At 42.8% G+C, this 27,899-nt stretch overlaps 1 protein-coding gene and 2 non-coding genes across 5 annotated transcripts; 1 reads left to right on the top strand and 2 right to left on the bottom strand.

Moving 5' to 3' along the window:
• Positions 1-6,103: 6,103 nt before the first annotated feature.
• Positions 6,104-6,176, bottom strand: trnar-acg. Its single transcript has one exon. It is a non-coding gene; the product is annotated as a tRNA-Arg (tRNA).
• A 1,052-nt stretch (positions 6,177-7,228) lies between these two features.
• On the top strand, positions 7,229-7,301 carry trnar-acg. Its single transcript has one exon. It is a non-coding gene; the product is annotated as a tRNA-Arg (tRNA).
• Positions 7,302-11,163: 3,862 nt separating this feature from the next.
• On the bottom strand, positions 11,164-24,649 carry LOC112263748 (kinesin-like protein kif7). 3 transcript variants are annotated; one of them, XM_042319619.1, is made up of 20 exons: positions 24,358-24,649; positions 22,059-22,437; positions 21,338-21,538; positions 20,764-21,166; positions 20,305-20,652; positions 19,899-20,091; positions 19,054-19,197; positions 18,664-18,822; positions 18,373-18,530; positions 18,136-18,257; positions 17,891-18,025; positions 17,555-17,763; positions 15,667-15,864; positions 15,131-15,256; positions 14,027-14,203; positions 13,640-13,855; positions 13,217-13,423; positions 12,853-13,051; positions 12,364-12,525; positions 11,164-11,989 (listed from the first exon to the last, which is right to left on the bottom strand). In XM_042319619.1, the coding sequence occupies exons 2-20, from the start codon at positions 22,384-22,386 to the stop codon at positions 11,598-11,600; spliced, it is 4,077 nt and encodes a 1,358-aa protein (XP_042175553.1). In that variant the 5' UTR covers positions 22,387-22,437; positions 24,358-24,649; the 3' UTR covers positions 11,164-11,597. The 3 variants fall into 3 exon arrangements, with proteins under 3 accessions (XP_042175553.1, XP_024296074.1, XP_042175554.1); XM_024440306.2 differs by having other exon boundaries at positions 22,059-22,458; XM_042319620.1 differs by having other exon boundaries at positions 22,059-22,473.
• Positions 24,650-27,899: the final 3,250 nt, after the last annotated feature.

Consider the following 27,899-nt stretch of genomic DNA (forward strand, 5'->3'; position numbering starts at 1 on the left):
ATTAAAAAAAAAAATTCTTACAGATATTTCAAGATAGTGTGATGAATATTATTTAAAGTCAGACCTCCTGAAAAGCTTGTTCACACAAGCAGAATCCACCTGTTCACTCCTGTCTCAGGACATAGCAGAGGGCCATGGAGATGACCCCAGTCTGTCAACCTGTAATTACAGCTCAGCTACCAGGAAGAGGTGCTCTTTAGGCTTGTCTGGAGAATGCTAAAGGATAGCATGTCAGTCGGTAAGCCTACAAGACAACAATATGTATTTTGCAGGTGCACAAATGTGTAAAAACCTAGTTTATGAACATCCAGTCAACTTATATAGTTGTAGACACAAAGCACCAGATTCTGCTGATGGAGAACCAAAGGCTGGTCCAAGCCCTACTCTGTCTGTAGCAGGATGTCCCTTGGGGACATCCACAGAGCCACAAGCGCGCCCAAAAAGGGATGTGAAGCCACCAGAGTGGCTGAAAGACTATATTACGTGAAGAGAAAACATACTGCTGGGGAACATACCCAGCAAAAAGAGACTGTACCTAAGTTAATGTTCATACTGTGTGATTTAATGCTTTCATACTGTTTCAGGATGGGAAGTAGCATGTTAGATAATAATACTGGTTTCCAAATTGCATTTCAGTTATGCTTCAGTGGTTATGCATGTTGAGTTCTTGTTCATGGGAGAGGGAAAGATGTAGTAGGATGTCCCTTGGGGGCATCCGTACCTAGGTAGGACATGCAAGGGTTAGGTTAATAAACAGGCTGGAGCTAGAACCTCGTTGTCGCGCGTCTTTATTTTAGATCATACTACACTGTCTACGGGAGACTCCGGAGCAGCAGGAAAACTGGCATACCTATTAATTGAGCTGGGAGGTCCAAGTAGACTCAGGGTTTTGGAGTTGACTGGAAAATAATATTCCTGTTCTACGATGTGGTCATTTAGTATCCTGAGATATGGCATCACAGTCTGGTTTGTCAATGTATCAGTCCAACTTAAATCCTAAATTGCCTGCCTGATACAAATTGCCATGAAGGTAATCGGTGTGAGGCAACATCTCTCCCTGCAGATTGTATTTGAACAGACCTTTACCAGACAAGCACAGAAAGGTGTTTCAGATCCCTCCCATGTAATTTAGTCTGAGTATCACTAGCTCCCCTCAGGCAGACATGAGGGCACCTATACTCAACGGGCGGGCTGTGAATGGGAGCCGGACCAAAAACGGGGTCAATACAAACCGGGCTTCCTTGTATCATAAAAACACATATAAAACACGGAATAATGCATAGAATTGCGGGAAAATAGCTTTAAAACAGCAAATAAAAATGTTTGCCACATGCAAAATGTGTAGAATTGCGGAAAATTAGCTTTAAAACAGCAACATTTTCTCTCCACCAACAAGAGGGGTGTGAACAGTTTTGGGTCGCATGGGTTGCGAGGTGGGGTTTTGTTACTACACTGATAAATGACATTATCCATCCGGACCTTTGCCACCTAGGACATTTGTGTGACCGGAGCTTCTCAAATAGTACTTCAGTACCCCTGCTATATGGTACCCACATGTAAGCTGAACAGGTGTAAGCACTGCTTCATTCCCATATCCATCTAATACCTAAACAGCAATAAGTATGGCTGAGCTGTGTTAGTATGCTGCTGACAGAATAAGGGAATATTCAAAGTATTATGTATGTGGCTATATGAGAAGTGTATGATGATAAGTTTAACATGTAATGTATGTATTGTGTTGAGTGTGTAATGTACAGTGTCTAAGACAATTTCCCCCTTGAGCCATTAGTTCACAATATCCTCCTATCCTAAACCCTTACCCTAACCTGAACCTAATTTAAACCTAATTTGCAGGTCAGCAGTGTCCATATAGCCTTATGGTTAGTGCTATATGGGATCCTTGTGACAGCCATACTCTAAACCCTAACTTTAACCCCTACCCTTGCCCTAACCATATCCCTTAATAACCAACCCTAACCATTTAAATGTCAACTTCAAAGGGGTAAGGACATCCCAAGGATCCCAGATAGCAATGATCATAGCCTTTTCCCTCTGACACCCCTCATCATTACAGTGCTGAACTGTCTGGCTGTTGAACTCTCTCACCTTCCTGACCTTGGCCACCTAACCTCTGATTTGTTGCCATGTAGCCCGGCAACTGTGATTCTGAGTGCCAGACCTATTTAGCCTATCAGCTGCAGACAGTTACCTGGTTTTGACCAGTTCAGGCTGATTCTAATGTCAGTCTCCTAGTGATGGGCATTCCGGCTCACTGAGCCGTCTCATTCAGCTCAGCACTCCAAAAAGAGCCGGCTCTTTTGGCTCCCAAATGACTCTTTAAAAAATATATGCTTTGTATTTTTTCAAGTCAAACAGTTTGCGATAGTTTGACTATGATTGGTGTTAAAACAATTCTAATTAAATTATTAAATGAAATCATACTCTACCTTAACCACAATGTATTTAAAAATGCATTGGTTTGTTATGAAAAATAATGCTATTAAACATTTGTATTTAAAGTATAACTTCTCAATGTATATAAACAAAGTGCATATAAATCTAACCATTCAAAACGAAAACAATCTGAACAGCATAATAGAATATTGCACCATATCAAAGAAAAATAAATAACAATTTGCAACTGCAGCATTCCACCAATTGAAATAAATGTAAAAAAGAAGGATGCTATTACACATGTGCATTTAAAGTGTAACTTTTTTAATGTAAAATCAGCAAAAAATGAAACAGTAAAACTACTCATAACTAGACCATGCTATGCAACTTGGTAAAGTATATTTATGCAACAGATTATACTATCTAAACTCAGCAAAAAAAGAAACGTCCTCTCACTGTCAACTGTGTTTATTTTCAGCAAACTTAACATGTGTAAATATTTGTATGAACATAACAAGACTCAACAACTGAGACATAAACTGAACAAGTTCCATAGACATGTGACCAACAGAAATGGAATAGTGTGTCCCTGAACAAAGTGGGGGTCAAAATCAAAAGTAACAGTCAGTATTTGGTGTGGCCACCAGCTGCATTAAGTACTGCAGTGCATCTCCTCCTCGTGGACTGCACCAGATTTGCCAGTTCTTGCTGTAAGATTTTACCCCGCTCTTCCACCAAGGCATCTGCAAGTTCCCGGACATTTCTGGCTCGGCCCTCCCTCACGCATCTTTGGTTCACTGGTTGGCACTGCGTGTCTGATTGACAGGAACAACAGGTGAGGCTGTTAGTCTGAGCAGACAGTCAGAATGAATGTGTGTGCGCTTGAGCGTTTAGGCCTATATTATTATTATTTTTTTTGTTCTTTGAACTAGTTCATTAAAATATTTTTGAGATTATTCAAATCTTTATTTTTTAAATATTTTTATAAATAGATTCGGCTCTTCTGATATGCAAGCCGGCTCCCAACGTTCACCTCTTCGAGCCGAATCGTTTGTGAACGACCCATCACTACAGTCTCTTTCAACTGCACAGAGAGAGTGGATGCTCCTGTATCTCTGTGCTGCTCCTTTCACCTCTAGACTTCCCCATTAAATTATTACCACCTCCTGACACCTTTCATCTGGACTCCTTTAGTGTGTGTGCTTCACTGCCCAAAGTAAGTAGACTTAGTGGAGCCAGAGTGTCTTTGTGTATTAGTTGATGCACCTGTTGTATTCTATGTAACAAACCGTTATTACCTGCTTACTAACTATTCAACTGTTATCCATCTGGTACTTGGTGTAATTTAAACTCAGCAAAAAAAGAAACGTCCCTTTTTCAAGACACTGTCTTTCAAAGATCATTCGTAAAAATCGAAATAACTTCACAGCTCTTCATTGTAAAGGGTTTAAACACTGTTTCCCAAGCTTGTTCAATGGACCATAAACAATTAATGAACATGCACCTGTGGAACGGTCGTTAAGACACTAACAGCTTACAGACGGTAGGCAATTAAAGTCACAGTTATGAAAACTTAGGACACTAAAGAGGCCTTTCTACTGACTCTGAAAAACACCAAAGAAAGATGCCCAGGGTATCATGACACAAGGCGAGACCCAGATGCAGACTCAGGAGGCAGATGGTTGGAGTCTTACAATATTTATTAACCAATAGGGAAGGCAAGAGAATGGTCATGGACAGGCAAAAGGGTCAAAACCAGTGACCAGAGTCCAAAAGGTACCGAAGGGCAGGCAGAATCAATGTCAGGGCAGGTAGGATGATCAGGCATGATCAGAAAGTAGTCCAGAGTCAGGCAGTGGTCAAAACCGGGAAGACTATCAAAAAGAGAATAGCAAAAGGAGTATGGGAAAAACACGCTGGTTGACTTGACTAACATACAAGACCAAATGGCACAGAGAGACAGGAAACACAAGGATAAATACACTGGGGAAAATAAGCAACACCTGGAGGGGGTGGAGACAATAACAGGAACAGGTGAAACAGATCAGGGCGGGACACAGGGTCCCTACTCATCTGTGTGAACGTGTCTTAGGCATGCTACAAGGAGGCATGAGGACTGCAGGTGTGGCCAGGGCAATAAATTGCAATGTCCGTACTGTGAGACACCTAAGACAGTGCTACAGGGAGACAGGATGGACAGCTGATTGTCCTCACAGTGGCAGACCACGTGTAACAACACCTGCACAGGATCGGTACATCCGAACATCACATCTGCGGGACAGGTACAGGATTTGAACAACAACTACCCGAGTTACACCAGGAATGCACAATCCCTCCATCAGTGCTCAGACTGTCCGCAATAGGCTAGGAGAGAATGGACTGAGGGCTTGTAGGCCTGGTGTAAGGCAGGTCCTCACCAGACATCACCGGCAACAACGTTGCCTATGGGCACAGACCCACCGTCGCTGGACCAGACAGGACTGGCAAAAAGTTATTTTCACCGACGAGTCGCGGTTTTGTCTCACCAGGGGTGATGGTTGGATTTGCGTTTATCGTCGAAGGAATGTGCATTACACCGATGCCTGTACCCTGGAGCAGGAGTTTGTGTATATACAGGACGTACCACCCCCACCTACCGTCCACGAATCATCTCATTGCGGAGCTTTATGGAGCCCTCAGCATTGTTACAACATTTGGGAAGCTGTGTGGTACAAGACAGAGCTCGATTTGCAACCTGGTTTCAGAGCATTTCGTATTATTCTGTACCTGAATCCGAAGACGCCCCATTTAATATGATAGGTTACATTTCGTATCGTATGTATTAATTTGTGGATGTCCAATACCCAATTCGTACAATATGTTTTGAATTTGCAAAATATATGATATGTTACAAATTCTGGCAAAGTGGCTAATGTTAGCTAGCTGGCAAACATTAGCTAAGCTAGGGTTTAGGGTTCATGATAGAGTTAAATTTAGGAGTTAGGTTTAAAGGGTTACGGTTAGGATTAGCTAACATGCTAAGTAGTTGCAAAGTAGCTAAACAATTGTAATTAGTTGAAAAGTTGCTAATTAGCTACAGTTGTCATTATGGTATTTGAATGTATACATTTTGATTACGTGACCAAACACCCTCCTTTCGTTTTTTGCCTGGTCCTCTGCAGAAGTCAGGGCATTCATACTTCTTGTGCTTCATGGAGCAGAGCTGTTGCGTTTATACAGGACCTGCAGTGCCACCTCCCGTTAACCAATCATATAAATATAGAGCTATATGGAGCCCTCCACATTGTTACAACGTTTGGGAGGCGCAAAGTATGCTATTACGGAACTCAATTTGGCCTCGGCATGCCTACGTTATTGCGTCACACCATCCATATGGCGCTTCCGCCCACATGTTCAAATCAAGCATAAATTGGCTCTTAACGTTAACGTTACTGTCTGTGTTGCCAACCAGGCACCCCCATAATACATCACCCCTCTTCAACTGAAATATCGACAATGTTTTTCAGCCCGGGCACCGATTTGAGGTCGGCAACTGTGATATGAATAGCCTGCGTGATGATAACAAAGATCTAACTTAGCTAATGTTATTTAGCTTCACATATTCCTCTCTGGTGATAACAATGGCTATTTTCAGCAGAACCTTTTTATTTGGATGCATTGTCATCCCATCATGTGAGAATCTAGTTTTGTGAAACAAAAAGAAAATGAACGAGCTTGCCAGGAGTCGAACCTAGAATCTTCTGATCCGTAGTCAGACGCGTTATCCATTGCGCCACAAGCCCGCTTCTATACCATACGCCCACCATTGCCTTTTTATTATTGGTTTATTCCTGGCTTGTGCGTAATTTCTCCGGAGGCGGACGGCTATATGATTGGTCCTCACCCTGCTGTTAATATTCGGGGACATCAAAGATTTTCTTAGGTGCATTTTTTTATTCGTTTTTCTGAGATAGCTACACGTCGAGCATTTTGTCCAGGAGACCTATTGTTGACTCTGTATGTATTCATTCTAACATATATATAGTTATATTCTTGTGTATTGTATTTTATTACTCTTGTGTTACTATTTTATTTTCAAACTGCATTGTTGAGGGCATTTCACGGTAAAGTTTACACCAGTTGTATTCGTCGAATGTGACAAATACAATTTGATTTGCATGTATCCCCCCCTAAATATAATATACATATAACTAAATGCCCCATGAGCTTAGCTGTCATTACTCCAATGTTGGTCTTACACTGTAAATGTAAGTACATGTACACTGTGTAGCTTCAAAACATAATAACAACAATAATTTTGATATCAAGGATGGCCATCTTCTGTCTATGAATTTGAGAGTGTTGTTACATTTCTCCTGCCCCACCCCTCAGCTTTTTACCAAAACAGTGGTTGTTGCAACTGTGGCCGGCAGCCATTTTAGGCCTAGGTTTCTAAGTCCTCTCACTGTCAACTGCGTTTATTTTCATCAAACTTAACATGTGTAAATATTTGTATGAACATAACAAGATTCAACAACTGAGACATAAACTGAACAAGTTCCTCAGACATGTGACTAACAGAAATTGAATAATGTGTCCATGAACAAAGGGGGTCAAAATAAAAAGTAACAGTCAGTATCTTTTGTATCCGTATCTCTCATACTGCTCCACGCAGTATGAGTGCCCTGCCTTCTGCACAGACCGCATCTCAGTAAACGCTGTATGTCTATTGCTGACGCTAGATTGACCAAGCTGCTAGCTTTATGCTAACCAATCACATTCAGTTTCATTACAAATAATTTACCAGGAACTGCCCAATAAAAAAGTTGCTATTTTGACAATTTAGAGCAGGAGAGGGCTTGTGGCGCAATGGATAACGCGTCTGACTACGGATCAGAAGATTCTAGGTTCGACTCCTGGCAAGCTCGTTCATTTTGTTTTTGCGCCACCCATCCAAATCACAAAACGAGATTCTCACATGATGGGTTGTCTATTCAGTTCATCCAAATAACAAGGCTCTGCGGAAACAATGCATTGTTATCAGTAATAGAGGCATATGTGAAGCAAAGTAGCGTAAGCTAGCTAAAGTGTACTTTATTCCACTATCATCACGCAGGCTATTCATAACACAGTTTGCCAACCACACAAATCGGGGCCGGGCTGCTGTACTGAGTGAGATAAAACGTTAAGAACATTGTCTATATTTCAGTAGGAGGACGTGATTTGTTATGGGGTGCCCGGTTATCATCACAGACAGTAGTGTTAAGAGCCAATTTATGCTTGATCTGAAAATTTGGTCGGAGGCGCCATATGAATGGTGTGATGCTATTTCCGGAATCTCAGTAGGCACGCAGAGGCCAAATGGAGCTCTTTGCTTTGTGTCTCCCAAATTTTGTAACAATGTGGAGGTTTCCATATAGCTCTGCATTTTCAATCTCAAAGTCTGTGAGTTCAAATCTAATAACTCACAATTTGAACTAATTAGCAACTTTTCAACTAATTACTACTTTTTAGCTACTTTGCAACTAACGTTACTTAGCATGTTAGCTAACTCTTCCTTTTTATCTAACCCTGCCCTAGCCTAGCTAACGTTAGTCACCAAGATGTTCAGAATGTTAACATACCTTATGTTTTGCAAATTCGAAACAGATTATACAGTTTCACTACCAATAATTTACCATGAATTGACCAATTACAAAATAGCAATTTTGGCGTCTTTTTGCCAGCTGCGGGCTTGTGGCGCATAAGTCGTCTGACTACGGAGCTTCTATCTCAAGGCCATCAGACTGTTAAACAGCCACCACTAACATTGAGTGGCTACTGCCAACACACTGTCAATGACACTGACTCTACTCCAGCCACTTCATGTCAGTCCAGCTTTAATCATGGGAATTGATGGGAAATGATGTAAATATATCACTAGCCACTTTAAACAATGCTACCTTATATAATGTTACTTACCCTACATTGTTCATCTCATATGCATATGTTGATACTGTACTCTATATCATCGACTGCATCCTTATGTAATACATGTACCACTTTAACTATGCCACTTGGTTTACATACTTATCTCATATGTATATACTGGAAGGATATCATCTACTGTATCTTGCCTATGCTGCTCTGTACCATCACTCATTCATATATCCTTATGTACATATTCTTTATCCCCTACACTGTGTATAAGACAGTAGTTTTTTTGGAATTGTTAGTTAGATTACTTGCTTTTTATTACTGCATTGTCGGAACTAGAAGCACAAGCATTTCGCTACACTCGCATTAACATCTGCTAACCATGTGTATGTGACAAATAAAATTTGATTTGATTTGATTTGATCAGAAGATTCTAGGTTCGAATTCTGGCAAGTGGAACCGCTTGCTTCCGTCCTCTCGCCCCTACCTCGGCATTGAACATCAACAACAGTCACGTCACCCTGTAAAGTTTTGTTTACCCATCACTCCCACAAAAGAGGGGCTCTTGCAGAGCAAGGGGAACAACTACTTCAGGTCTCAGAGCGAGTGACGTCACCGATTGAAACACTATTGGCACCACCGCTAACTAGCAGCCATTTCACATGACACAAGCTGAAGTTTTTTGTCTTACATTAAATCTTATCCAGGATTGAGTTAGATCAGTATTAGAAATCCTAATACTATACTTTAGTTCAGAATGTGGTGAAACCAAACTAATTGGAATGATTACACTAGGCATAAAAGTTTGGGGTCAGGAAAATAAAAATGTCCTTGTTTTTGAAAAAAATAATTTTGTCCATTAAAATAACATCAGAACTATAAATACAGTTTATAGACATTTTCTGTATAAATATTACACTATGTACACATGATTTACCCTTTCAAATTTGGGGATTTCAGCCTCACCCGTTTCTCAGGTGCTATTGCAGCTGGAAACAGTTTATTTTTAATGGAATATCAACATAGGCATACAGAGGCCCATTATCAGCAACCATCACTCCTGTGTTCCAATGGCAGTAGAATGGTTAGTTAAAAGTTTATCATTTTAAAAGGCACCGAAACTCATCAGTCTATTCTAGTTCTGAGAAATCAGGTCTATTCCATGAGAAATTGCCTGGAAACTGAAGATGCTGTTCAACGCTGAAGTGGAAACGTCCCTCAAGAGCAGCGCAAACAGCTCTAACCAGAATAGAAAGAGGAGTGGGAGACCACACAAGCTGAGCAAGAGGACAAGTGCTTAGCAGTGTGTAGTGAAAAACAGACACCTCACAAGTCCTCAACTGGTAGCTTAATTAAACTGTACCCTGGAAAACACCAGTCTCAACGTCAACTGTTTGTCGGGAGCTTCATGACATGGGATGCTGGCCTTCTAGGCAGAGTTAAGCAAAGTGCACAAAAGCCATATCTCGCCAGACTGGCCAATAAAAAGAAAATGCTTACCATGGGCAAAAGAACACAGACAAATCTGGATTTTGGTGGATGCCAGGAGAAATCTACCTGCCCCAATGCATAGTGCCAGCTGAGAAGTTTGGCGGAGGAGAAATAATGGTCTGGGGCTGTTTTTCATCTTTTGGGCTAGGCCCCTTAGTTCCAGTGAAAGGAAATCTTAACGCTACAGCATATAATGACATTCTAGACGATTCTGTGCATCCCACTTTGTGGCAACAGTTTGGGAAGGCCCTTTCCTGCTTTAGCATGACAATGCCCCATGTACGAAGCAAGGTCCATACACAAATGGTTTGTCGAGATTGGTGTGGAAGAACTTGACTGGCCTGCACAATGCCCTGACCTCAACCCCATCAAACACCTTTGGGATGAATTGTAGTGCTGACTGTAAGCCAGGCCTAATCATCCAACATCAGTGCTCAACCTCATTAATGCTCTTGTGCCTGAATGTAAGCAAGTCCCCTAGTGGAAAGCCTTCCCAGAAGAGGTGGAGGCTGTTATAGCAGCAAAGGTGGGAGCAACTCCGTACTAATGCCCATGGTTTTAGAATGAGATGTTCGGCGAGCAGGTGTCCACATACATTTGGTCATGTAATGTGCTTCTACATCTGCATTGCTTGCTGTTTGGGGTTTTAGGCTGGGTTTCTGTACAGCACTTTGTGACATTGGCTGATGTAAAAAGGGCATTATAAATACATTAGCTTGATTGATAATGTATATGTAAACAGACCATAAATGTCTACATTTTCATTTTATTTTAAAGCTGTGAGTGATATATGATACAATATCAGTACCTGTTGCATTTACAACTTGTCATCAATTGATTTCAGCCAGTGTATGGCTGTGGAGTGACTGCATTGTTTGAATGTAATGTCATATGGGCAGTTAATGGAAACATTTATGGAATCATTCCTCTAAAACTGTCTGGCTAGCGCACTAACAATCATACAGTGCAGTTACATTCTTCAAATTCATTATTTTACACAGTATTTTATCACAGCACTGTCATACCATGGTTGACCAACTCCCTAACCAAAATGGTTGATCTTTATCCCATCATAATTACATTTCATTCCCATTGTAGTATTCTAATTCTGACTGGCCACCCCTCTGAGCCTGGTTCCACCCTTCTAGGGAGTTTTTTCCTAGCCACCGTGCTTCTACATCTGCATTGGGGTTTTAGGCTGGGTATCTGTATAGCACTTTGTGACTACTGCTGATGTAAAAAGGGCTTCATAAAATACATTTGATTGATTGATGTCCAAATGTATGGCTTTATGCATTTAAGATAACAATTTTTATAATTATTTAGTCACCAAACCACGACTTTCAATATTTTTTATATTATGCCTTTACAATATGTCAGAGATTACAGAAGCAAGAATCATATTTTATTTCACATACAGAAATGGGTAGTGATGACAAAATAGCAACAGTGAACAGTATAACCTGTTTATGATGACAACGTCTATTATTGTACAAGCGGATGAATTACACGGAGGAAAAGAAAAGTGCTTGATATAGAAAACGAAGAGCATTCTTCAACATTTATTTATAAAACCACAAATATAGAAAAATGAGAAGGGATGAATACAAAAGATATACAGTTTATAAAACAAATACATAATTTTAACAGTACAAAAACAGGAAAAAAGAAAGTCAATTTTGACACGTTGAATTGAACTTGATTCTGTTTAATTTTAAACAGGATCCTGCCATTAAGCCTTTTGGCATTTAAACTGAATTCTCCCGTAAGGTCCTTTTGCATTTCAACTCGATTCTACCATGAGGTCCTTGTGCTTTTTAAACAGGATTTTTCCTCACATCAATTCTGGAATTGTTTGAGATCAGTGGTCCGGTGTTGAGGCTGGATCGGCGGGACTCTCTGCGTGATTTGGCGAATGGCAGAGATGTTGTTCCACTCCAAGGCCCCATGCCTGTCTGAACCACCCGGTTTACAGGCGTCTCCACGGCCACCCGCTGCTGTAGCTCCTCTATGCCGCAGGGGTCCTCGGTGGGGAGGGAGGAGCGCCTCCATGTGGCAGGGAGAGGGGCGTTGACCAGCTCCCTTATTTCCTCCCGGGACCTGGTTGGTCTCTCTGGCTCCCCTGGCCCTCCCCTACGGCTGTCGTCTGGGCCACGGCTCAGCCTCTCCACACTGCCACTGCCTGCTGTTCTGCCCTCAAAGACCAGAACTGCAACGCAACATATAAAATAATGAATATTCACATGCCTCACAGCCCAGCACTGAACAGGACAGACTAGGACAGAATACTCACAAACACTGAATGTTGACTACTTATTATTCCCTGACAGATGTGGAGACTTACATATGTACTTTTAAAAAAAAAAATTCTGAGAGAGCAGATGTCTGAGTATTTGAGCAGATGAGGATTATTTTAACAGAAATCAGAGATTGGATTATTTTTATGCCGATGCCTTCTGTTATCTTATCTTACCTACATTATGTTACATAAAGTACATTAATGTACTTTACCTACTGACAAGGGCGCTTTGTAAAAAAAAAAAGACAATAGCATGTCCCTATCCAAAATGAGCCATACAGTACCCTTTCCCTGCTCCATGGGCTGGCTGGCGTTGCCACACAGCTCCCTGAACCGGTTGCTCAGTTCCAGGTTGGCAGCCTTGTAGTGGTTGAGCTCTTTACTGAGGTTATGGATCCAGCCTTCGTACTGCCTCTGCCTCCCCGCCAGGCCCTCGTCCATTTGCTCTGTAGGGAAGTAAACATCAGGGGGACCACAACAATACCCGAGGAACACTGCGCTGCAGATAATGGGCCTGGTGGCTGTTATCACACTGGGTGTGGGAGGGTTGAATGGGAGGTATAGACATGGCAAACTGAATGGAGATAAAATATCAACAATATATATCTTAAAAATAGAAAGGGGTAGTTGTTCCCGTGTCTCATTTTGTTGTCTTGAGGTGGAGCAACAAAGTGTGCCTAGATCTTTGTTGAAAACAAAAAATGTTGGTTATATTCTGACATGTTCTGCCTAAATCCTACAAGTGTGTGTATTTATTTGTGTGTGAGGCCCACCTCGGCACTGCTGCAGCAGTAGCTGTACACTCCTCTCGTGCTCCTTCTGCTGCTGTGTGAGCCTGCGGTCCGTGTCGAGCTGTGTGCGGTCCAGAGCGTTCTCCAGCCACTGCACCAGCTGCAGCTGCTCCTCACCACGCATCTCTAGATCTGCCAGGGCCAGCTGCAGCTTACGCTCCTCCTCCCGCAGCGACACCACCTACACACACAAACAACTTACATCCCCCATCTTTCTCTCTCTCCATTTCCATGCTGCTTTGAATCAGAATGGAGGCTTGCCGTGTACACATTGACTATGCGGCCATATATTTAAGCTGACACAGTGAAAACCACAATAGCAGGGAAGTGGGACACACAGACAGACCTTGTCAAAGTACTTGCAGAGCAGCGCACGGGTCTCTGAGGCAGACAGGTAGCTGAGTTTGGCCATAAGGTTCATCTCCCACTGGGAGAGCATGCTGGCAGAGGCCCTCAGCTGCCTTTGTCTCTGGGTGATGGCCTCGTTCTTATACTCTATAGCAGCGTCCAGAGCCTCGATGGCCTCGTCCAGCTGGAACACAGACCGCTCCTCCTGGGGACAGAACAAAGAGAGTCACAGGGGTTGAAATGGGGGGGGGAATACAGGCACACACACAATATACCAAACTACAGGGGCACCGCCTGCATTGACACTCAAAACCTAACACGCCAAACTACAGAAACTATAAAAATAGTACGTATGGAAAGAATCCACAGAGAAGTGTTGGGGCGGTGTTAGAAGCTTCTGTAAGCCTGTAGGGTCTCTGACCTCTGGTGAGAGCAGACTACCCTGCCGTAGTTTGTCATCCAGCTCCACTCTCTGTTTGAGCAGTGTGTCCTTCTCCTGGCGCAGGTTGTTGATCTCCTGGCGTATCTGCTGGGAGTCCTGGGCACTGCTGCTGCGGAGCAGGCCGTTTCTCTCACTCAGCTCCCGCTCCAGAGACTCGATACGGCCAGACAACGTCACCAGGTCCTCACTGAGGGCCTACGGGGAGAGAAGAGATACACTACAGTTGAAGGAAAGACGCTACTCGGCCATACTAGATTTATTAATGATTTATCAATGAGTACGGTAAATCATTCAATTGAAATTAGCTTGGCAAACCACTATACCTGAAGGGCCACTGAGTGTGTGGGGCTTGTTTAATGTGTGTACCTGACTGGAGCGGAGTCTTTTGGTCTCCAGGCCACTGCGCTCCTGCAGCAGAGCCTCCTTCTTGGCTAGGATCTGTTCCCTCTTGGTCAGCTCTCCCTCCAGGTCCTCCAGTCCTTTCCTCTGCTCCAGAACACTTTCCATCTCCTCATCCAGCCAGCGCTTCTGCTCCTCAATCTTCTGCACGCACAGGAACACATGCAGACACACTTCATTTGGATCCACAATGAAACACGGTAGTACCGTACAAAGGAATTCAATATTTCAGACGTAACTCACATTGCACACAAAAGGGGCAAATGTAGACACATCCCACATCTGAAGAACATTCAATAACAAGACCAGCCATTTTGCTCATTGGAAGCCCAGAGAAGAAATAATTAAACACTTGTGCCCCACAACATTGTAAATCTATAACTGACAGGCAGCTGGGAGTTTTTGTTGTTGATTGCCCATCATTCAGTGTATTGATCTATATCGCACCTATCTCCATCACACAGACTGCCAGGTCTCTTACTCTATTCATTAAAAAGACCATGCTAAGAGACCCACTAAAACAGGCTTTCTCACAGAGTTCAGTATGGTGGCTGTGTATCACACTGGTCCAGTGTGACTGTCAGTGTGAGCGTCAGTGTGAGCTCTGGGCCTGTCCAGGCACATAAGATAATGACTTGAGACTCTCTCCACTCAATGTGTACTATGAGTGTGAGATATACGGAAACACACAGGGGAAACTCAGCTGCATTTAGTTGCTGGGGGATACGAGACATTTGTCATCTTTCACTCTTAACAATGGAAATAAAGCCTTTGGATGTTGAAACATGCTTTTTGGATAAATATGTAGCCAGCTGATCTCCTGGCCAGGCTAGTTTTTAGTTGTTACTCATATATAGAGGAAACTATGAGTAAAACCACATAAAATACTTTAAAAGGCCATAGAATGACTTTATAAATGGTGTAGAACTACTGCATGGTTTGTATGTAACATCTGTATAAATGCTTTTGAGATTCTATGCCTATTGTATAACTGGTGTATAAATACTTCATCAACTGTTTATATGTGCTATATAAATGCTTCATAAGCATTGTAGAAGACCCATGTCACACCAGTTGCTCCTCCAGTGATATGACAGAGCCGTTGCTGCCGCTGCGTCTCTGTCTCTGGAAGGCAGCAATCTCCTCCGTCTTTATCCTCAGGATCTTCTGCTGCTGTTCATTCTTTATCTCCAGCTCCTTGGGAGGGAGGGATGGAAAGAGGGAGGGAAAGAGGGATGGAAAGAAGGAGTATTCAGTAAAAACAGAGGGATACCAAGGTAGGCAGGCATCATATTCTAATAGCAACAATATAATTGCCATCAAACTGCCTAGTCCTCTCATTTGAGAAAACTGATGTGGGGAAATAGCTGCTTAGAAATAGCTGCTATGCATAATTCAGGTGTTAGTTACATGTTGGAATTCTGTCTGCAGAATTTAGTCCACAGTGGAGTGTTCATAATACGCTATGAATGCAAATTAGTCATGTGTTGATGTCATGTGATCACTGAAAACTTTTGGATGTGACAAATGCCAATCTGTAAAAACCACAGCATTGTCCTGCTCCACTCTGTTTCTTAGCAGGTATTCTACATTCTCCAGGGCTGCACCTTGACTCTGTGCGTGCGTCGCTGCATCTCTGTCTCCAGGCGTCGTTTCTGTTGGCTCTCGTGTCGCAGACGTCTCTGCAGCTGCTCCTGCTGCTGCCTCATGCCCTGCACGCTGCGCTCCAGCTCCGAAACACGCCGCTCGCTCTGTGCAGACAGTGAGGCCAGCTGCGCCGTGTCCCTCTGACGCTGGCTCAGGACCTAACGCGCACACACACACAAATATGAATAAACCGACACAGGAGAGTACAAACTAGAGGTCGATTGTGATTTTTCAACGCCGATACCGATTATTGGAGGACCAAAAAAGCCAAATACCGATTAAAATCGGACGATTTTTATATATATATTTGTAATAATGACAATTACAACAATACTGAATGAACAATGAACACTTTTATTTTAACTTAATATAATACAAAAATAAAATCAATTTAGTCTCAAATAAATAATGAAACATGTTCAATTTGGTTTAAATAATGCAAAAACAGTGAGAAGAAAGTAAAAGTGCAATAAGTGCCATTTAAAAAAGCTAACTGTCATGTGTCAATGTGCAGCGGGTAGGACGGAGTCAGGCGCAGAACACAGAACTGAGTAGAAGATGTACTTTAATCGAAAAGAAACAACAACATTTCCACGCAGGGAAAACACACCAGCTCACAGAAGTCTTGAACACTAAACAAAGAACAAACACGCACAAAACCATGTGGGAACTAGAGGGTTAAATAGGGAATAAATTATAACGTAATGGGAACCAGGTGTGTACAATCAAGACAAAACAAATGAAAAAAGAAACGTAGATCGGTGGCAGCTAGAAAGCCGAACGCCACCGGAATAAGGAGAGGCACCAACTTCGGCGGAAGTTGTGACACTAATGTTTAAGTTCCTTTCTCAGAACATGAGAACATATGAAAGCTGGTGGTTCCTTTAGTCATTAATATGGTCAAATCCGGAAACTATCATTTTGAAAACAAAACGTTTATTCTGTTAGTCAAATATCGAACCGTTCCATATTTTATCGAACGGGTGGCAACCCTAAGTCTAAATACTGATGTTACATTGCACAACCTTCAATGTTATGTCATAATTATGTAAAATTCTGGCAAATTAATTAGGGACTTTGTTAGGAAGAAATGGTCTTTACACAGTTCGCAACGAGCCAGGCGGCCCAAGCTGCTGCATATACCCTGACTCTGCTTGCACTGAACGCAAGAGAAGTGACACAATTTCCCTAGTTAATATTGCCTGCTAACATGCATTTATTTTAACTAAATATGCAGGTTTAAAAAAATATACTTCTGTGTATTGATATTAAGGAAGGCATTGATGTTTATGGTTAGGTGCATTTGTGCAACAATTGTGCTTTTTTTTAGCAAATGTGCTTTTGTTAAATTGTCACCCGTTTGGCAAAGTTGAAGTAGGCTGTGATTTGATGATAAATTAACAGGCATCGCATTGATTATATGCAACACAGGACAAGCTAGTTAACCTGGTAATATCATCAACCATGTGTAGTTAACTAGTGATTATGTGAAGATGGATTGTTTTTTTATAAGATACGTTTAATGCTAGCTAGCAACTTACCATGGCACCTTGCAGCCACAAGGTCCTTTTGTTACTGCACTCGCGTAACAAGTGGTCAGCCTGCTGTAACAGGTGGTCAGCCTGCCACGCAGTCTCCTCGTGGATTGCAATGTAATCAGCCATAATCGGTGTCCAAAAAGGCTGATTACCGATTGCTATGAAAACTTGAAATCGGCCCTAATTAAATCAGCCATGCCGACCTCTAGTACAAACATCCACTATGAGCAGACACACTAACTGATGTTACGAGTGTACAGTATGCATTAGTGTAGGAGTCTGGCTCAGACAGACAGACAGACAGACAGACCTGTACTTTGCTCTGTGCTGCAGCTATCTTCCTGCGACACTCCTGGGCCCTGGTCCTGTCAGTGACACCGCTGGTCTCCTTCTCATGTTTCTCCAGGTCCTGAAGCTGTCTCTGGGCCTCCTGGACCTCCTGCCTGGCCTGCTCAGCTTCCCCCTCCAGGGCAGAGATCTTACGGGTGTACTGCCTGTTCAGAGCCTGGGCGTCTTTACCTACAGTAACACATGATAACATCTGTCCCACCACTCCATGGTACATTACGTATTGTTTATGGGGCGAAAACAGGCATGTGATTGCCATCATATAGAAAGCCAGGAAGGAATGGTCTTAGGTATGTACCTGTCTTGACCAGTTCTCTGATGAGCTCCTCCTTCATGCGGATGGTGACAGACAGCTCTCTGATCTTCTGCTGGGCCTGTAGCAGGCCCCACTCTGACCCCAGACCCACTGAGCTCTCCCCTACACTAGAGTTGGCTGCACAGAGAGAAGGGGATGCAAACACATGTTAGTGCTTCCACAGTCAACTTAAATTTGAATTAGTTCATTTAGAATTTGATTAGGCCCCGTCCTGCTGTGGGACTCACATGGACGCCTGGTGGAGAATTGTTCAGAGGCAGGCAGCCCAGGCAGCTGAGATAGGAGACCTCTCCCTCCAACTGCTGATCCACCCATAATATCTCTCTTAGTCCAAGTCAGATTCACACGTCTAAGAGATACATACAGTAGCCATCAATAACCTAGACAGTCAATGATGCTTGGGCATTCTATAATCTGCCTGATCTCACTCAGTTTTAAATAAAGATGTGATATTCTCTCCATACTTCCGTCTGTCGTGGCTCATGTTGACGTAAGTGTCCTCCTCCTCAGAGTCCTTCACCTCTCTCTCTCCTAGGTCCTCGTGGTCATGAGAAGATTGACCATAACCACACTGGATCTGGTCACCAAATGAGCTGCTCTCCGCACAGTCCACTGGACTAACCTACAGCCAACACAGTCACACTCATAGCACACAGCGACATACACTGTGGAACACACTACTGATTAACGTTGAGACTGTGGAACTTCATGCCAGTTTTCATTCCACTACTAAGAGGTGCTGATCAGTCAGGTACCTGTCTGTTGGTGAGTCCGTTGTGGGAGTGGCTCGTGGAGCCCTGGGGGGCGGTGTGGGGGCGTGGTGTCAGGTGTAATCCCAACCTTGGTACACCTGGCCCCGAGAGCAGACACTGCAGCTCCACTATCACGTCCTGCTGCTCCTGCAGCTTATCACTCTAGGGGAGGGGGAGAGAATAATTGAAACATTGAAACAATGAACAATGTTGATCATCTCTCAAGATGTAAATTATTATCTACGGAGACTAGTACTGAAATATTGGAGGCAAGTGAGGACAGACTAAGAAATGAGACAAAAATGTATTTGCTTTTATTCTTTGATGATTACAGTGCTGTCATGTTGAACACCAAAATGCCAGTAAGAAGTCAAAATGCTGTGTAGTTCTGACCTGCTGTTTGTACTGCTCCATAGCGTCCTCCAGAGCAGCCAGGAAGTCTGTGTTCTCTCTCTCCAGCTGCTGGACCTGGCCCTGGAGCTGAGCCACACTCTCCTCCCTCTTACGGTCCAACTCCTCTCCACCACTCTCTGCCTCCTGTGGGGTTCAATGACAGATACATTATGAGTCACAGAGCACAACAACACTTCCTGGATTGTTCGGTGAGATGATTGATGCCGTACCACCATAATTCCATCAGGTTGTTTGAATGCTTTTAGGATAGGATGAACTAGGGCTGGGCGATATGGCCAAAATATCACATCTTTTTAAAAATGTTGACAGTATGGCGGTATTTGACAGTATTTTATGTTTCTGAAAAATAAACATTCTAAATATGTTTTATAAGCAGTGAAGCCTCTCTCTTCACCTCTTCCTCTCGGAACCTTATCTGTGTGTGCCAGGAATCATTTACCCACAAGAAAATACTTTCAACCTCTAGCGTTGGGTGTGCATGCACTAGTGATCGGACAGATGAGCATGGACCAAAGTGCTTAAAAGTACGCCACCATGTGCATACATATGAAAACGTTATCCAAAACTGACCATGAAGTAGTCCACTTTTTGGAACTGTTAACTTACTTAGCACTGTATCAACATATCGCTATAAACAGCATTGTAAAAACCCATAGCAGGATGTGGGTCCATACCGGTATACCTTAAAATACGATATATTACCCAGGCCTAGGAGGAACCTCTTGTTGATAAGATAAAATATTTTGTTAAGCCTTTTCTTTGAATAAATAGGAGCTTTATGAATATGTAGTGAGCGATGTAGTGATTGTTAATGTGTGTATGACCTGGTTCTTGACTGCAGCCCTCCCCCTCCTCAGAGCGGAGGTGTCCTCGGTGGAGCTGCTCTCGATGCCGCTGTCAGGTCCTGAGGCAGTGGTCAGGCCGCTGCGTTCTTCCTCCACAGAACACAGCCAGTCCTTCACCCTCAGGCCTTGCTCCGCAGTCAGCACCCCCTCACCCTGCAGTTCACACAGCAATCTGGGGATGGGTACACAGACTTACATATTCATACAACTACTCCTGAGCTCATTAGCCAAACACAACACCCACACACATCTATCCTCACAATAAAGTGCCCTTTTATGAAACTGTTTATGAAATTGATAATATTACTTCTAGTCAACTACTGAACTTAATTAATGCCAGTGATTATTAAGAAAATTAAAGCAGTTTGTGTGCATTTCATCTCACCTGTATGCAGTGTCAGTGCAGGTCCTGTAGTGGGCACTCTGGGCTTGCAGTCTGATGATCTCTCCCTCTCCGGGGCGCAATCGCCTGTCTGGGTCTGAGCGGGCGATGATACGGGTCTCTGAGCGTTGGCGGTTCTCAAGGGCCCTGCGGAGCGCCCGGATCTGCTGCTCCAGCCCCTCCACACGGTCCGGCTCTCCTCGGCAGTTCACCGTGGCCCGGTTCTGGATGTTGCGGGCTCGCTTGGCGTAGTTCAGTGTGTTCAGGCTCTCGTCAAAGTCCGCAGAGGAGGGGCTGATGCATGCAATCATCAGCGTCTTGGCGTTTCCTCCCAGAGAATCTTTCAAGATCCTGAATACAGAATTTAAATGTCAGACTTAAAATTATTTGCAAAAAAAGGAGGAAAAACAATATACCCTGCACACCATTTTATGAGTCCCCAAATGTTAGATGTCTACATACCTGGTGATTTTGGAGTCCCTGTATGGTATGTGGGTGCCTCTCCTCTTGGGGTCTCCCAGGGCTCCTATGACATTCCCCAGGGCTAGCAGCCCACTGTTGATCTGGATGCTCTCCTTCAGCCTCTCCCCTGTGTTCCCTGTGCGGAGGATCCTCTCCGACCCCGCTAGGTCCACAAAGTGAAACTTAGAGGAAAGGACGTGAGGCCCGGTGCCCGTGGTGGGGTTACCATGGGCCCGGGAGCTGCCACTGCGCTGGTCCATGTGCACACTGAAGATGGTGTGTGAGCGGCTAGAGTGGGGGTTCATCTGGGTGGCACCTGTGTGTCTGGCCGTGTTGCCAGACTCCAGCAGGCTCAGCACCTCGTCCAGCCCCTCCACTTCACACTCCTTCACCCCGCACAGCACTGCAGGGAAGCGCACACACGAACACAGACAGGGACATGAATAACTAACACACATGACTTTGACTCCTCCCTACACTCATGTTGAACTTTAAGATCCCTGACAACACAGAGAGATGCTTGTTTGTGATAAATATTTGTTGGAAAAACAAACAAACAAACAAATATCCATACCAATGTTGCCCTTGTCATCCTCTCTGATGTGGATGTCCTTGCTGGCTGTCTCCACCTCCAGCAGGTCCCTGAAGTCCTCCTTGTACACCTCCAGGTAAGACACTCGGACAGAGAAGTCACTGAGGTCATTCTCATCCAGCAGCTTGAAGACCTCAGCCACAGCCCTGGGGATGATGCCCTGCTCCTCATCCCTAAAGGAAGCTACACACAGACACTGGGTTCATATACCCTGTATGGTATAGCCTAGTAACCTCTCTGAGGATAATTAAGTATGTACGTATATAAAACCATTGCCTGCAGCTTTGCACTGTTTTCATTGAAGGAACACGTACCTCTGACACACACATGCACCACAGAACTGATCTAATATAGCACATACTTCATCACACACAAACACACACGCTCTGTGTTGTAACCATAACCCACCCACACAGATTTGCCATCTCACACACCAGTAGCTCAGATGGCAAGCCTGTCTGGTATGGACTGTTCCCGCAGGCTGTGGCAGCTGAATTGTAGGAAGTGCAGTTGGCTTCCAGGATGGGTGTGAACTCTCTGCATATCAGCATTTCTATATCACACACCAGAAGATGTGCATCTATTCTCCGCTCCTCTACACTACAAGCTAGCACATCTCCTCTGATGGAACTCAAAAGACATAGAACAAAAATTATTAAATGACCAAACATTGCAGGTAGCTGGGAAGAAACCAGAAACTCACAAAGGTTGGCTTCTCCGATAGTGTATGTCTTCCCAGAGCCTGTCTGACCATAGGCGAAGACAGTGGCGTTGAAGCCCTGAAAGAAGGCCTCTATGAGGGGCTGGACACACACAGCGTACACCTCCTCCTGGCAGCTGGTCTCCTCAAACAGGAAGTCACAGTGAAAGTGTCGGTCGTGACCCAGAGTGACCCTGCGCTGCTCAGGGTCAGCCGTCATGCAGCTCTCGTGGCTGTGCAGCAGCTCCTTGGGCAGCAGGGGGCGCACTCGAACGGCGACCTGTACCGCCGTGTCCTCCGCCCTGCCATGGCCAGGCACTTTGGGAGACATCGCTGGCAGGCTGGGCTAGTAGTCAGGGGTCCAGGACTCCCTTCAGGGTCTCTGGTTTGTGAGTTCAATCATCTTAAACAGGACATCATACACAGGCCAAAATAACCACAATCAACTCATACACTCATACAGAAAAACCCCATCAATAATCCTCATACAGAAAATATGTTAACATTCAATAGAAATAAGAAATAGAATGTGTCAAAGAAAGACAATGCCAGTAGAAAGAGACTAAACAAATATATTGTGTAAATAATATATTATAAACTGGGTGGTTCAAGCCCTGAAGGCTGATTGGCTGAAAGCTGTAGTATACCACGGGTATGACAAAACGTTTATTTTTACTGCTCTAATTACATTGGTAACCAGTTTATAATAGCAGTAAGGCACCTCTGGGGATTGTGGTATATGGCCAATACACCACGGCTAAGGGCTGTATCCAGGCACTCTGTGTTGCGTTGTGCATAAGCACAGCCCGTTGCCATGGTATATTGGCCATATACCACACCCCTTGGGCCTTATTACTTAAATATAGGCCTAGCTCTATCTAGTTATATAGACAATGCCAATGAGTCCATGCTATACTGGGAACTTAATAGATGGCATTGTTATCTGGTCATAATAAAATAAGCATCTAGCAAAGCAATATGTGGATTTCTGTAACTGGCTAGTCATCTGGTAAACCTCACGTCCAGTCTGAATTTGTTTTGGGGATTTTATACATTAATTACTTTAATTGAAAAGATGTCTGACGTCTAGACCGCCAAGTAAACAAAAACTTTGATTTGGAACTCGCGCAGCCTGCAGGCTAGCTTTAGCTTAGCTACACACGATGGCATAGCTCTGGTCCATTGCGTGTCCATTGCATAGTCGAACCCAATCAATGACTTGTAGAGTAGACCAGAGAGTGCTGTCTGGAGAAGTTTTCCAGAAATCTGTATACAATAATGAGATGTTAATGTCTCCGCCCTAATAACGGGAGTCATTGTCTCAAAGGTGGGGAGGCGTTAATGCAAAAAAGTTGCCCATACATACTAACGCTTCGCATCTTCCTCTCTGACCCTTCTCTGCGTGTGCAGGGTACCATTTATCATAAATAAAATACTTTCTACCACTGACGTAGGAGTGCGCTTGCACTAGTGGCGATCCGTCGTATGAGCGTGGACCAACGTGCTTAAAGGTATGCCACCCTGTGCGCACATAAGAACACGTTATCCATCACTCTGAGTTACAGCAATGGTATATTGATGCCAGTCACTAAACAAAAGTAATTTACAGCCAAAAATAACACTCAGACTGAAGATAATGTTAGCAGTGATGTATTGTTGTCTCTACCTTCTTGCCCTTTGTGCTGTTGTCTGTGCCCAGTAATGTTTGTACCATGTTTTGTGTTGCTACCTTGCTATGTTGTTGCCTCATTTCTCTTTATGTAGTGTTGTCTCCCTTGTGATGTGTTTTGTTCTATATTTATATTGTTTTTATTTTTAATCCCAGGCCTCCGTCCTCACAGGAGGCATTTTGCCTTTTGGTAAGAATTTGTTCTTAACTGACTTGCCTAGTTAAATAAAGGTTAAATAAATAAATGACCAGCCAATTCGTTGTCATCGCGCGATGGACCAGATCTAACGATAGTCTCGGTAGCTAGCTGGCTAACTAGCTAGGAAAGTAACTTTTGTTGCTAACTCACTAACGTTAGCTGGCTAACATTGTTTTACGAGAACAACAAAATACATATACGTATACCGTAACGTTAGTTGCCAAAATAGCTCATTTGGGTGAGTAGCTTCACAGAACGCCATAGTTAGCTAGCAGAATTTGGCCCAAAAAAGTTAGCTAGCTAACATTAGCTAAAACGTTTTTGTTGTTGTTACACACAAATTAGTTATCCCGTACCTCTTATGCATACATAAAGCATCCACAAACAAATGTGTAAAATGAATACGTAAATAACAGTGCAATGTATTCACTTACTGAAAACTTTAACTTTTCATCTTCCAATCCATTACCCTCCAGCAGAGAGGCTTGAGAGTTGCAGGGAAGGTGTGGGAATGTTTGGATGAAGTGATGTCATTCAGTAGACACTAGCAGATGCTCGTCCAAAGGGTTTCGACTATGTGGTGGCACAGATAGAACACATCTTTGGGTATACATCCATGACCGTAAGTTACTTTTTCGTAGCAGGTTAGGATAATTAGGTTAAGGTTAGGAAAAGGGTTAACTAAAATCCTTTACTAGCGTACTATAAAAAGTCACTTCCGGTCGCAGCTGTACTGTATCTATTCACAACCCGTCCAAAGTAATGTGCTGAGCGTGTTCAATTGAAACCGCTCTGGTCCAATGACTGTAATCAAACAAACTATGATTCTGAATGTTCTCCGGTTGTTTTACATTTGAATAAGACAGGAGAAATAAGAGTACTCTAGCAAATATGCAGTAGGTTATTTGGCAGTTTATCCTTCAATATTAAAACATGGTTAATCATAGTCTCATTATTATTATTATTGCAATATCCACATATGGTTGGTTACATTATGTTATCTATGTGATTTAATATATAGTGCATTCGTAAAGTGCATTACGTTACAGCCTTATTCTAAAATTGATTAAATAAAATATTTCCCTCAATCTACACACAATACCCCATAATGATAAAGCAAAAACAGGTTATTAGAAATGTTTGCAAATTTATAAAAAAATAAAACATTTGATGAAATATCTTATTTACATATGTATTCAGACCCTTTGCTATGAGACTCGACATTTTGCTCAGGTGCATCCTGTTTACATTGATCATCCTTCAGATGTTTCTACAACTTAATTGGAGTCAACCTGTGGTAAATTAAATTGATTGGACATGATTTGGAAAGGCACTATAGTGCACTATAGTTTTTTCTGTTGAGTTTCATAAATTGCTACTACACAGCAAACACCACAGTCTTTGACTTCATTCATACTTCGTTTTGAAGATTCTATGAGACAAATTATAACTTGTTCTGGCTTTGTTGGTGATGTCATGCTGTTTTCTGCAGCATTGAAGGTCCCCAAGAACACAGTTCCTCCATCATTCTTAAATGAAAGAAGTTTGGAACCACCAAGACTCTTCCTTGATCTTGCGGCCCGGCCTTGGTCAGGGAGGTGACCAAGAACCCGATGGTCACTCTGACAGAGATGGTCACTCTGACAGAGCTCCAGAGTTCCTCTGTGGAGATGGGAGAACCTTCCAGAAGGACAACCATCTCTACAGAAGTCCACCAATTAGGCCTTTATGGTAGAGTGGCCAGATGGAAGCCATTCCTCAGTATAAAGGCACATGAAAGCCCGCTTGGAGTTTGCAAAATTGCACCTAAAGGACTCTCGTGCCATGAGAAACAAGATTCTCTGGTCTGATGAAACCAAGGTTGAACTCTTTGGCCTGAACTCCAAGCGTCACGTCTGGAGGAAACCTGGCACCATCCCTACTGTGAATGAAGCATGGTGGTGGCAGCATCATGCTGTGGGGATGTTTTTCAGCGGCAGGGACTGGGAGACTAGTCAGGATCGAAGGAAAGCTGAACAGAGCAAAGTACAGAGAGACCCTTGATGAAAACCTACTCCGGAGCTCTCAGGGCCTCAGACTCGGGCGAAGGTTCACCTTCCAACAGTACAATGACTCTGAATGTCCTTGATGGCCCAGCCAGAGCCCTGACTTGAACCCGATAAAACATCTCTGGAGAGACACTCCCAATCCAACCTGGCAGAGCTTGATAGGATTTGCAGAGAAGAATGGGAGAAACTCCCTAAATATAGGTGTGCCAAGCTTGTAGCGTCATACCCAAGACGACTCGAGGCTGTAATCGCTGCCAGTGGTCCTTCAACAAAGTACTGAGTAAAGTGTCTGAATATTTATGTAAATGTATATTTCATAAAAAAATATATAAATATATATATTCTGAAAACCTGTTTTTGCCTTGTCATTATGGGTTATTGTGCGCAGATAGTTTTTTTCCTCGTCAATCAATTTTAGGATAAGGCTGTAACATAACAAAATGTGGAAAAAGTCAAGGGGTCTGAATACTTTCCAAAAGCACTGTATGTGTGGATCATGATTTGTCATGTTTCTGCAGAAAGCCAGCTGGAGTCACGTTAAAAATGACCTTTCCCAAATAAAAGAATGCAAATAATTACAAATAAACCAATAATAACACTATCAATTTATGTAAACGTGATGTTTTGGGTGTAGTATCATATCCTTGCTCATTAAAGGCCTCGTGAACAGCTAGTTTTCTGTCTGTAAAATTATTGCTTGAGAAATTTCTTTTTGATATTAGAAATATATATTTTTTGGACCATTTTAATTGAAAACAATCACAGTAAGGTACTTAATTGTTACCCATAAATTATTTGATATTGAGATAAAAGCGGCTGCATTAGATCTTTAAGAAATAGATTTTGAGACTATTGGATCTATGCTTGGAAAGCCATTTCGGTAGGCTATTGCTTCTGAGCCCCTGTCTCAAACCCACTCAACCTAACCCTATGGCACAATTAAGGACCTAATAAAAATGTAGACAGAGGAGGTCTACTGCTAAAATTATCTCAAAGGTATTTCTCCAACATTGAGTTCAGCTTGGTATCATCTATTATGGATTAATTTCAAAATGCACTGTAAGAAAACAATCTTTTCACTGTACTTCAGGCCATTTTAATGCTCCATTTTGCAAAAAGACCTTGGAGATTATTCTTCCTGCAGTATAGCCTGATATTATTGTAGCAGTTATATCTTTATCTTTTGGTTGTCTGGCCATTTCAGTTGAGGCACCATTCAGTTATCCAGCTATCTACAGCATGCCCCTTTTCCATAGAGATGTATTTCTACAGCACAGTGAAAGGGTTGTTGAGTTTCACCAACAATGACCCTCGAGGCCATGGAAATCAGACTATTTCATACTGATTTGTTCTAGGCCGATGTCTGTTTTTTAGTAAAGGTTGCCATGGTAGTAACCATGGAAACATCCTGCACTGATCTCAGAGTTGAAGGTAACGCCCACTCTCATTGTTACTCTCTGTGATGCATATTCATATTCAAAAAAAGCTATTACAAATGGCTGTCATTAGGCTTCCATTTAATCTGTCCATCTCTCTTTTCATCCAGTAACTACTGTAAATGCAATAAATACAACTAATTTCCTTCAATACATTCTTCTTTCCTTGCGGCGAATGAATTTATAGAGGTCTAGAATTTCACAAAATTGTAAAGGCCATACTGCTGGGAAATTATACATCATAGTCATTTTGGCACTATGGGCTGTCTGGCGTGGACAAGGCTTACTACTTACTATTTGCCACTCAAGGTCTATGGAATGATATCTGTAAACAGAGTGCGTGCATTGTGTTATTACAGTGTTAATAACCTTCTGATTGGTAACACTAAAGAAAAAGTTAAAGTACCTACGCTAAGATTTCATAAGACTTGATCGAATAAGAAATCACAACACATAATCCATTGTTTTATAACATATTTCAACACATTTGCA

This window comes from Oncorhynchus tshawytscha, unplaced genomic scaffold, assembly GCF_018296145.1.
Source record: "Oncorhynchus tshawytscha isolate Ot180627B unplaced genomic scaffold, Otsh_v2.0 Un_scaffold_4_pilon_pilon, whole genome shotgun sequence".
Taxonomy (NCBI): Eukaryota; Metazoa; Chordata; class Actinopteri; order Salmoniformes; family Salmonidae; genus Oncorhynchus; species Oncorhynchus tshawytscha.

Excerpts from the sequence above, each read along its gene's own strand:
- LOC112263748 (XM_042319619.1), bottom strand. The coding sequence starts at position 22,386 with ATGTCTCCCAAAGTGCCTGGCCATGGCAGGGCGGAGGACACGGCGGTA. Across the intron at positions 21,167-21,337 it reads GGATGACAAGGGCAACATTG|TGCTGTGCGGGGTGAAGGAG; the intron begins GTATGGATATTT and ends GCTTCCCTGCAG. Across the intron at positions 11,990-12,363 it reads GCCCATGGAGCAGGGAAAGG|TTCTGGTCTTTGAGGGCAGA; the intron begins GTACTGTATGGC and ends GTTGCGTTGCAG.